At 43.9% G+C, this 12,342-nt stretch overlaps 1 protein-coding gene across 3 annotated transcripts in view; it reads left to right on the forward strand.

Annotated features, from left to right (window-relative positions):
* Positions 1-12,342, forward strand: part of GLS (glutaminase) — a 926,246-nt gene that overhangs the window by 140,412 nt on the left and 773,492 nt on the right. For all 3 annotated transcript variants that reach the window (XM_078680394.1, XM_078680395.1, XM_078680396.1), the window contains exon 4: positions 9,796-9,925. In XM_078680394.1, coding sequence (XP_078536520.1) covers positions 9,796-9,925 — 130 coding nt within the window. The remainder of the gene's footprint in view (positions 1-9,795; positions 9,926-12,342) is intronic.

Here is a 12,342-nt window from a genome sequence, read left to right on the forward strand (position 1 = left end):
CTCAACATTCCTCATACATCTTACCTCTAAACTTGGAATCAAATAAATTGAAATGTTCCCCAGACAACACGACGCAGGACCACCTAAATGACACAAAATGCAAAGCTCAGCCGAGCTGTACCAATATTTCTATATTCAAAACAGCATTAATAAAAACAAGCCACTACTCACTTTTAATTCATGGCAGTCGTACACACTCTACCCTGTAAAGACACATAGGCATGTGATTAGGAGGACTCATAATGTTGGTAGTTCATTCTTTCGCTAGTCTACATACTTCAGGTGGGGTCATTCTTACCTAGAAATCTGTTTTAGTAGGTGCGGGTAGGAGGGAATGATTGTATAAGGATGATACCCCTGCAATTAAAAACGAGATTTGTGTCAGCCACTTTGATTGGTTTTCCCTATATAAAGTAAATCAAGAAATTAAAATAAGAATTCAACAACATAAATCTAGAGTAAAAAGGAAGGTCCCAAATGCCCCGTTGGTCCATCATTGGCATTTAAAAGAACACACAGAGAGTGATTTACGATGGACAGTGATCGCCAAAGTCGAACAGAACTTAAGAGGTGGAGATCTGGAGGCTAAATTGTCTAGGCATGAGGCAATGATGATTGTGAAATTCAATTCCGCGACAGAAGGACTTAATGAACTTTCTGAAATATATAAACTATCCTAAAGATAGATACCGATATACATGATATGCATTTCCATAAACAGCCTATGAAACCTTTTGATCCCTAACAATTAGAAAGCTTGCACCACACCACATAGGAGTGACCAGATGACAAATTGTGGTTGGTTCCAGAGCACCAATTTATATATATCATCATAAAGACGTGAGTTGGCACCTCCTGTATACACTACAATATGGCGTCCACAGACGCGAGCAAGCTCCAACGAAATAGCCGGGAGATTCACTATAAAATGAGGCTGTAATTCTAGATCCCCGCTGAAAAAATAAAAAATAGCCGGAGACAACAAAGATTTCAAAATTTAAATCCTCGCTGAAATAAATAACAGTCGGAGTTAGTAAGAAGACCGTATTGGAGGATTATTAGACGTTCCAAGATGGCTCGACAGGGAAGCGGTTGACCCAGATATACTGAATCCCGGCATGCCTCACTCTTAGCGAGAAACCGCGTCGGCACCAAACGAAAGCCTGACACCGAGGATTGCCAAAAATTAAGGTGAGCGTTTACGTTTTATCGGAACTGGCGTCCTGTCACAGCACATTTCAGAGGTACTAGAAAAACCACAAATTCGCAAAGTGGCTGACACAAATCTCGTTTTTAATTGCAGGGGTATCATCCTTATACAATCATTCCCTCCTACCCGCACCTACTAAAACAGATTTCTAGGTAAGAATGACCCCACCTGCAGTATGTAGACTAACGAAAGAATGAACTACCAACATTATGAGTCCTCCTAATCACATGCCTATGTGTCTTTACAGGGTAGAGTGTGTACGACTGCCATGAATTAAAAGTGAGTAGTGGCTTGTTTTTATTAATGCTGTTTTGAATATAGAAATATTGGTACAGCTCGGCTGAGCTTTGCATTTTATGTCATTTAGGTGGTCCTGCGTCGTGTTGTCTGGGGAACATTTCAATTTATTTGATTCCAAGTTTAGAGGTAAGATGTATGAGGAATGTTGAGCCAACTAGTAATTTTAAATATGGTCAAGAGTACACGCCTAACTCGGGTCTCCCCTCTCCATTCACAGTGTAAGGTCCTGATGAGAACTCAACAATAAGAAGAGTTCGAAACGCGTAGACCGTGTTTTCTCAAAGCCATAAGACAACAACTAGAAACAAAATTTTATGGATTATAGATTGATGTTTACAACATATCTATGGCTACATGTTCAAGAAATCTTGTGTTTTCTGAAAAATAATCGACTCATGATTGTAAATAATGATTAGTATGATTGAAAGTATGTTTGAGAGTGTCTGACGGTGATCTGTAAATGTGAGCGAGTGTGAATGACAGGAGGGGTTGTTGTTTATTGTATAGAATGTTTTACATATAATGTGTGCAAAAAGTTGTTTTGAAATGTATAAATTTGATAAAAACTGATCAAAAAAACTTCTAATGAAGTAAAAGAAAATAAAACAAAGGATTGATTCAAGAAACTAGGGTCTTCTCACTTTATGTTTTATTCGAAGGTGGGATGAAAAAATAAACAGTACATCAAGATAGGCAGCATTGGCGATTTTTTTTTTTGGTATATAGATAAGGCTGTGGCTTGGCCTTGCTGCTTGGGAGCCCATACCCAGTGGTGTTTTGTAGCTGTAATCAAGTATGGCAATTCATTATTAATGTAAAAAATTTTTCATGGCTGTCACCTTTGTACTTCTTTAAAAATTATATTCATGAGAACATGGCGGCCGTGAGCTGAGCGGTCGCCTTGCCTGCGCTGACTGCTCTCCTGCTCCATCGCGCTGAGGGGTTGGTGGCTCCAATAATATGTATAATTCTCTCTAACGACATATAAACTTCTCGCATACTGGATATTTTTTAAAACCTAAGCAAACTTACTGGATATGTGCCGGGAGTCGGGCTTGGATCTCCCGCGTTGCTTTAGTGCAGCGTTCGAGCTGGGACGGGGCCGGGAGTTTGCTGCCCACGGCTTGTTGCGAGGCGGCCTCGGTCAGAGTGGAACCGGGAGGTCGAAAGGCAGAGCCAGCACAGGACGCACGGCGAGTGCCGGTACAGCCGCGCTAGAGGGGGAAAAGGAGACGCCTGATGCAATGGGGGAAGAGGCGGCAGCACTAGCGACAGCGGCAGCAGTTACAAGAATCGTCGAGGCAGGATCTCCTGACTACGCTACGGCAGAGGCAGAAATCAGTAACGAGGTACCGGGGCTTCGGGGGGCCCTCAGGCTCTTTAAGCCATCATTACCTTACTCATTGCGCAATTTAAATCGGAAAGGAGCCAATAAATTAAATTCAGTTGCCCCTCGCCCTACTGGTCCTGAGAGCCCTTCTCAGTTTTTCTCCCCTCCTGGAAAAAAGACAGCAAGGAGGGTGAGGGTGAGAGAGGGATTGTTTTGGCCAAACTATTGGGCGGTAAGGGTGCAAGGAGAGGGAGGGAAGCCAGTAGAAGGGGGATAGGTAAAAACCTAAGTCTGCATGGGCAGATTTCTCAGGAGAATAATGAGGAAACCACCTGTAAATAAAGGTAAACCCCTCCCCCCCCAGAATCCGAAGAAATTAATGAAGAATATCCCCCAATCCGAGAACATAAAAAGAAGAGCACAAAAAAAATGAGAAAAAAGGCAACCCAGTAGAATCAAAAGTCCGGATTACTCCCTCACTGAGATCCTATTTTAAGGTTCTCCCGCAGGTGCTGGAAGTCGGTAGGCAGGGAGAGAAGCAGAGGGCACTGAGGGTTCATTTGGAGTCCTCCGGTTTAACAAATCTGTCTGCTTTTTCTACTCTGGAGTCAAGTCTCCCCTTATCCACGTCAGCATCTTCGCTCACTACCGCCCAGCCGAATCTTATATCACATCCCCCTTTGGTGGTGGACTCCCCATCAGATTCATCCGGGCCCGAGTCACAGACAAATGAGCTGCAAGTCAACCAAGTCAACCAAGGCTTTTTGGTGGACAATCAAACTACTACATCTACATCTACAACTTTATTGGTTAACGCTGTAGATAACCAATCAGCCTTCTCTGATATGGAGATGGCAGTAGCAATAAAGAGTGGGGGGTTGGATATAGGAGGCGAAAAAGTCTGGAGGTCTGCAGGGACACACTGGGTCCAGTGGTACCTTCGGACGTTGCTGGTCCATCAGGGCCCTCCTTTTCACCTCAATGGCCATGGATATCAAAAAGGGTTTTGCGGTCTCAGAAGTAAATCAGGGGGAAATCCGAGTGTTCTGTGAATCATTGGAGAAGAAGCTTGACAATCTAAGAACTGGGTTGGAGAGTGAGGTTGGATCTATTAAAGAAGGATTGGGCGAAGTTAGATCAGACATCTCTGCACGCAAAAGAGGAGAGGCCTCCCTGGAGGGACGCAAATATCATCCAAATCCTTAAACCAGGTAAACCTTCCATAAAATGCAGTACATATAGGCCAATATCCTTGATAAATTCTGACTACAAACTTTTTCAAAAATCTTGGCAATAGACTAGGGAATATAGCAGGGGAAGTGCTCCATTCTGACCAGAAAGGATTTATTAAGGGGCGAAATCTCTTTGATCTTACACATGACTTTATTGGCGCGATAGATTTTGCATCCACCTTTTCTTTACCCCTAGCAGCAATTACTTTGTACGCAACCAAAGCTTTTGATAGGGTGGACTGGAAGTTTTTGGGGGCAGTTTTGGAAAAGTTAAAATTTGGGCCAAAATTTTGCCATACTATGGGCCTTATCTATAGCAAACCATCTGCCAGACTGGTGCTAAATGGCAAAACCACCAGACCATTTAAAATTGAAAGGGGCACGAGACAGGGCTGCCCCCTCTCCCCACTCCTTTTCGATCTTTATATAGAGCCGTTTGCTCAGCGACTTAGAGAGGAGCCAGCTATTATACCATTTAAGAGCGGTTCATGGGAGAGGAAGGTAGCCCTGCATCCCGTGACATCCTTATTTTGGCAGCAGATCTGGATTCTTCTTTCCCTAGGGTGATTGAACTCGCTAGGGATTTTGGCCGGGTCTCGGGGTATGAGGTTAACGAAGATAAAACTGAGATAATGACTTGGAACTTGCCAGTGTCCCGATACCAAACCAAGAAGGAGCTAAATTACCTAGGAATAAAGATTGTTCCAGAGATAGACCAAATTCCTAAAATTAATTTCAATAAAATTTTGAAGGAATCTCAAGATCTTATGAAAACTTGGCAACATCTACCTCTGTCTATACTGGGCAGAGTAAATCTTATAAAGATGTCTATCTTGCCGAAAATCACGTTCCTGTTTAATACTATTCCTTTGAACTTTGATAAAATATTAATTTTTAAAAAATCAGAAATTCAGAAATTCTTTTGTTTGGGCATCAAAAGCTGTGAGAATATCATGGAAGAAGCTGAGACGAAAGAGGGAAAAAGGAGGTCTGGCTCTTCCAGATATTCAATACTATGCTTGGGCCTTTCAGTTGTCATATTCTAGAATGCTGCTAAAAACTCCCGATTCATCAGGTAGAGGTAAAATGTTTCTGGCCATGATAGAACAACTGGGGCTTCCTCAAGAAGGTTTTATGTTTAAATATGGGGACACAATTGTTTTTAAGAAGGTCAGACTGAAGGTCCTAAGTGGTTTGGCCCAAAATTGAGCAAAGATAAAACAATTAATTGGCCTTGAATACTATTCGAGGCTTGCACCTATGTGGGACAGTCCGGGAACCCCTAGCTGCTTAAAAGATCAGTTGGCAGCCCCTTTAGAAACATCTGGAGTAGAAGTATGGGGGGACCTTGCAGTCGGTGGATCGCTATTGCCTTGGGCAACTCTAAACGATAAGCTTGTGGGTGGTCTGTCAAGATTCAAATATCTGCAGCTATTGAGCTGGTCTCAGAGCCTGAAGATTCCATTAAAGACCATCTAGTTAACACACCAGTAGGGAAGAAAGAAATATCTTTCTACTATTGGGCAATTGAAGAGGCTATTGACGGGGAATTTAAGCTGGCCGACCAATTATGGGTGAGGTTATTTCGGATACTGATTGTGAGTCCCTTTGGCTAGCTTCATATAACATCCTTTTCTCGACTGTGGTTGAGGAGGAACCACTATTTCACAACACATAGGGCTTACTTTTCCCAGGCAAGGCTCTCTAAAATGTCTAAAGGCCCCCGCCAAGTGTAAAAAATGCAATCTGGAGAGTGCTCCGGATACACACATGTTCTGGGCCTGTCCTTCATTGGAGGAATTCTGGAGCAAAATTGAAGCCTCATTAACATCAATTCTGGGGTACACAATACAAATCTCGCTTGAAACCATTATTTTTGGCATCTGGAGGGAGATCAATGCAGGGATGTGGAATTCCTATAGCCCGACGCCCAGGACATATTCTTTGGGGTCAAGGGCAACAAGTTTTCATGTGTATTTTGTCCTTGGGACAAGTAGACCCAACCCCCTGCAGTAAAACCCTCTGGCTGCCACTTTACAGTACCACATTATGGATCAGCAAAGGGAACCATCTGCAATTAAGGTAATATATTTTCCATAGGTTAATGCTGTTCAAACTTGTATTTATGATTCATTAATTGAAAGCCTTTATTATTAGGGTGAGTACTCTAAGTCAATGTTGTAAGCTCCGACTGCAGTTCCGACAGTGGTTCCAGTATAAAAATGTGTACACACATTTTCAAAGTTTAACATGATGAGGCTATGTATAATGCTCCCAGAATGCTCTCCGAAGTGATGCAAATAATTGCAGAAGCTTGAAAGCAAGATTGATTATTCAAAAACATTTTGCTTAACTACTGTAAAATGTCAGGTACCATTTCTTTGCAGCATCATTTAGTAACGTGTTGATGCATGCTAGTATTTCCCAAAAATATCCATAATGGAAAATAAGTGTAAACAGTTTCAATAATATTATGGGAAACAAAAATAAATAAGCACTAGCAAAGCAAGTATGTCTGAAATTGGTGGTCAACTTTTCAGTTTTGTAAATGTGTGACTTGTTTTGGCATGGTTTTTGTAAAACCTTATTGATGTGGGAACTGCCGGGCCCTCACCATTATAACAAACATTGGCAAAAGCGAAAATAGTTTTTCGTCTCAAAAAGCACACACTGCCACGGTAGTTACTGGCACTGAACAAAACTACTTTGTGTGCCAATAAGCTCCGTGTGAAAGAGCAGAATACTGTCACTCACAGGGAAGCCAGCCGATATAGGAAGAGAGAGACCGATTTTTAATAAACGCAAAAGGTCATGGTCAACGCCAGACCAAATTAGGGGCCCAATTGTTAAAGAAAGTCTCAAAAGTGCACCCACGGTATATGTTCTTGCATCAAGTGCAGCTATACAGCTTTCGTGAATTTCCAAGAATTTACAGAAGTAGGACAAGAAAAAGTACTCCTAGAAAATATTCGTGAACTGCATTTTAGCATAAGCAAATGTGCCGGTCAAGATTTGCTCAAATGAAATTCTGAGTGTTTGCAAGTTCACTTTCCCTCCAGCCACTTTTTTCCCCAACTCTGGAAGAAGATTTATGTCTGCCATTTTCAGAAGTAAATTTCCAACATTTCTCAGTATGGTAAAAGATTAGAGAAGAGTTGGTGAAAAACCTTAAAACACGCAAGTTAGTAGGTTTGCACAGACTCAAGAGGGCATTCTAACCCTGTAACTATTGCTTACCACTACCTTTAGCCCCAGTATGTAGATCTACAGAAACGTAGCAATATAAGGGGATCGCAAGTATTCAAACACTATTGTGGTATGAGCCCTGGCATAATCAGAGAGGCTCTATCAGGGCTCTTATATAATGAGATTGCTGCCATTATTTGTTGCTTCAGTACATTGCACCAAAGGGACAAGTGGATTTTGTTACAGGACAAGAAGATTTATGAAGTAACCTGCCCATGGACAAGTAGATATTTTATTAAATTCCACACCCCTGATCAATGGCTCAGATAGAGACTTTCTATTCTATGCAATGCTTCTGGCCAGACGTGAAATCTGTAAGAGATGGGCTGAAGTTACATCTCCCACATATTCGGAATGGTTGTCTTCCCTATAGAAAACCTCTAAAATGGATTTGATTCGGTTGAAAATTCAAAGAAAAAGATCATTTGGAAAAAACTACGAAACTGGACAGCAGTCTGATTGTGTCCCTTTTTTTGTTGTTTTTGTTGTTGTTGTTTATCCGATGATTAAGCCTCATGGAAGCTCTCAGGCAGTGTCTAAGCTTGTGAAGACCAGTGACACTAGCCCTGGTTCAGCACTAAAGAGAGTAAAACTACCCCCGGTAACAACGGGAGGGCAGCAACTAGGATGAAGTGGGTATGTTGCTGATAGTGCTGAGGGGCAAGATCAAACTGTGGGGCCTCCCTCTCCTTCTGGAGTAGCAGCGGCAGTCTATGGATTCCATGTTAGCTGTGGTTGGAGGCAAATGAGGGAAAAAAGTATATATATTCATTTTAGTATTCACCTCTTTCCACAACACCGTAATAATGTGTCAGTGAAGAAACATATGGATATAAGCTACATGTTGCTTTTTGCACCTCCATCACCTTAAAGAAGGCCTGGTTTTTAGGTTTCGCCTGCAGAGCGCAATTTATCACATGGATAGATTAAGTGATTTGGCCAGAACCACAGGATGTACCGCTGCCTAGACTCGAACTGCGATCCTTCGCTCTGCCTGCTGCGCCACATCCATGATAGTTGTCAGGAAGCTCTTTCCTTCATTCCAACCGTGATTGATAACAATAACTCATTATTCATCACATAGCCGAAACCGATTTATTACCAATGCTTGTTTAAAAAGGGTGTGAGTGGCTGTGCCACAGAAGAGCAATGTTGTGTCACTTCACACTGAAGGACAGAACAGTGGTTGGTTGCAAGAGATCATTGGGTGTGTCTGTACAGAGATATCAGTGCTGTGATATATGTACATGTAACCATTTAGCTACACATACAATATGGGAGAACTATGTATGTTTTTATGCTAGCACATGATGCAAGTCGGGAAGAGGTGTTTTAGGACCTTTGATGGTCTCTGAAAATCATTGCATGAAGTTTGGAATTTGCGATATTCAAAGTGAAACTCAGGACAATAGGCTCAGTAGTGGATTAGTGGTATAAGATGCAGATCAGAACATGCGTGCATTAAGAGAGACATGTGACCTGTCCAAATCATAGGGGTATTGTCAAAGCTCTGTGGGTGGGTCAGCACAGAGATAGCAGCACATGGTTCAAGTTAGACCAGAGATATGTTGCGGAACCTTGGTGGATCTCTCAATCCTGGGATAGCACCACAGTGGGTTATATCACAAAAGAGGTGCTAAGTAATGGCGGTGTAGATGTCTCAGCTCAGGAATTCAGACTCGCAATATGGATAGGCAGTGTTCCATAATCTGTCTGCTGCCACAGAAAAAGTTCAACCACCCCATCTAACCTTTCAAACCCTGGGAAATATCCTCTTCCTCATGGATGCTGATCTGAGCTGTCATTTTGGAATGTACCTGTTAAAAGCGGTCCTCAGGGGCATCGGTCACTGGTGATGAAGAGCCATTTAGACCATGCAGAGTGCTTTGAGAATCACCCGCTTTCCTAACAGGAAGCCAGTGAAGCAAGTGCAAGCCCTCCGTGACTTAAAGATGTTTAGGAACATCCAACACCAACCATGCAGCCGCATTCCTTCTTACCTGAAGTTTGTTAGAGTATAAATATATAGCATTGAAGTAGTCCAGACGAGATGTAATGAGCACTATATCTACGGCAACTCTTAGTTCAACTGGCAAGAAGGGAAAGATCTTCTTTAGAATCTTAATAATAAAGAAACAGGAACTTACCCGCTTGTTGACCTGAGAGTTGAAGGTGAGGGTGTTGTCTAAATTTAGATTCTTTGTGGCGACGATAATATTAATTGTTTCATAAGATGTAGCAAAACCTTGAATATTTTAATTTATATATCTGGTCTCTCATTATCTAGAGCAGTTAATCTTTGTTTTTCTTTGCATGATATCTTCAATATTCAGTGCTGTAATGCCTGATTGTGGTAGCCATTAGTTTTTTTTTGTTTTACATTGATTGCATATGATATACTTAAAAATGACAGCAAGCTAAATTTTATAAACGGCTTCCTGTTTTCACCCGTTTATATCATATATTTTATTTTGCAGATGTGTACAAAGCAACATTGTGTTGTTGACTCAGGCCTTTAGAAGAAAATTTGTGATTCCAGATTTTATGTCCTTTACCTCGCACATTGATGAGTTGTATGACAGTGGTAAGAAACTGTCAGGAGGAAATGTAAGTTTTTGATTTTTATTCAAACATTTCTTCTGCAAATGTTTGTATTGTTTATTTAGTGACTTACTGCGTGCCACACTAGTAGCATGTTCGAAATTATTTACTGAAAAATGTATTTGGAAAAGTGTTTTACCTCAGAATAATGAATTGAAAGTTGTGAAATAATGTATGTGAGACTTCCCGTATTTATAACTGGCCCAGAATTAGGAGTAGCTCACATAGCCTTTGTGGCACATATTTTGGAGGCTAGACAACTACATATTTACCCATTTTTAACACTGATGGCACTCTCTCCTTCAGTTGATATTCTAGGTTTAGTAGTTTTTTAATTTTTTTTTTTTTTTAAATATATTTTTATTGCAGAATCAGGAAGAAACATATCCAACAAGCCAACCCATATACCAACGGTACCCAGCATACAGTACGATAGTAATACAATACACAGCCAATTAGCCCACATCCCGGAGGCTGGGCGGCGCGTCAATGAGTCAGTTCACTGAAGGTACCTCGGTGCGTGCCCTGTTCGGGACACAGGTCAAGTGTAGCACTTCGTTTCCGCTTTTATCCCAAAACAACCAACCCCCCCTCTCCATCCAATCCTAGGCCACTCCAATGTCATATCACGAACTCAACACGACTACCTTCCTGGGCTATCCAGTTCCGGGAGGTCGCCGCTGGCCGGCAAACCTCCCCCTTCTACGACTCCTACTCTGAACCCTCCCCTGCAACTGCTGCTAATGCGGGTACCACCACCCCCCTCCTGCTCTAGGGTGACAACTATCAGGAAAGTGTAACAAGCTAGTAGTCACATGAGTCCCTGCTCATGACTGATCAGTGCCTTCGCCTTCAGTTATGTTGTCCCGTAATGCCTGCACCACCAGCTCCCACGACCGTGCCAGGTCCAAGCTCTTCTCATTACCCGTTCTAGTCGCCTGGCGCATTCGTAACACACTCTCACAGCTCGACCACTTCACCAATTCATTCCTCCACCTCCGTACAGACGGCCCCTCCTTAGACTTCCAATGCCAAGTGATTTCTCGCTGTGCCAGTATCAGTCCCAACCCAATGAATTTACTCGTAACCTTGGTCTTTTTGGTATGCGAGAACCAGAGAAGCAGGCAAGTGGCCATGTCAAAGTCCACCTCCCGATCCGTGACAGCATTCAAGAGGTCCCCCACCTCAGACCAGTAGTCCCCCAATTTCGGGCAACCCCACAGCATGTGGTCAAGATCCGCCTCAGGTTCTAAGCATCGCGGGCACGTGGCATCAAGCACCCGGAAGTGACGACGCAACCTCTCCGGGGTCAAATAAGCCCTATGAAGCACAAAATAGTGCACCTGTTGGAATCTCGCATTCCTTGTCCCTTTCCAGGCCCTGTGTAACACCTGGCCCCATACAGAGTCCGGGATTTGCCTACCAATGCTGGCCTCCCAGCGCGACTTCAACTCGGCCAACGGGGACAGACCTTCGTTTAACATCCTATTGTGCAGGCAGGTCACCGCCTTGACGGTGCCCGCTGCCATCACCACATATTGGCATACCGTCGTCACCTCCGGTTCAGCCAATCCGCCCCCCCAATGCTTCTGCAGAGCCGCGACAACCGCAGCATGCAGCAAGAAGGTACCACTCGGCAGGCCGAATTGCTCATGCAAGGTCTGGAACGGGGCCAGCGTCCCATCCACATAGAGGTCTCCTACCATCTGCAAGCCCAGGTCCTCCCACTCCAATAATTGGGACCAATCACCTCCGTGCGGCAAGGCAGTGAGCATGCCCAACGGAATCTCCGGGGCGTACGGCCGGCGCTTCCCAGCCCTCTTCAGGTACCTGTTCCAACACAATCTGAGTGTCCATTCCTCCATCGTGACGTCCCTACTGGCCAGCCTCTGTTGCATCACAATAGATGACAAAACATGCCTCTGAGCGCCGACCCCCCGGCCATCCTCGGGCCCCCTGAATTCTCTGGCCACGTTCTGTGTCAGGACCTGGAGCTGTGCTGCCAGATAGTATAACTCAGTCGGGGACGGCCATCCCCCCCTCACACTTGGGTCTCATCAGGGTGGTCAATGCCACCCGTCTGCGACCGTGGCCCCAGAGAAAGCCAGTCACCAACGTCTTCAGCTCCCTAAAGACACCTTGCGGGATCCACACCGGCAGCGTTCTAAAATAATAGAGGAGTCTCGGGAGCGCCACCATTTTCAACAGCGCCACTCGGCCCAGTACAGACAGCGGAAGAGAGGCCCAGAAGTCCACACTGTCTCTCAGAGCCCTAATACAGCGTCCCACATTCCCCTCAAGGAGGTCCGCCGTGGCATGGTAGATGCGCACTCCTAGGTAAGTAAAACAAGAGGGTTCCCACACCACCGGCCTCGTAAGCTGCGGACAGAGCGTGGTCTTCCGCAGCGGAAACACACAGGTCT

The sequence above is a fragment of the Lissotriton helveticus genome, chromosome 3_1, assembly GCF_964261635.1.
Source record: "Lissotriton helveticus chromosome 3_1, aLisHel1.1, whole genome shotgun sequence".
Taxonomy (NCBI): domain Eukaryota; kingdom Metazoa; phylum Chordata; class Amphibia; order Caudata; family Salamandridae; genus Lissotriton; species Lissotriton helveticus.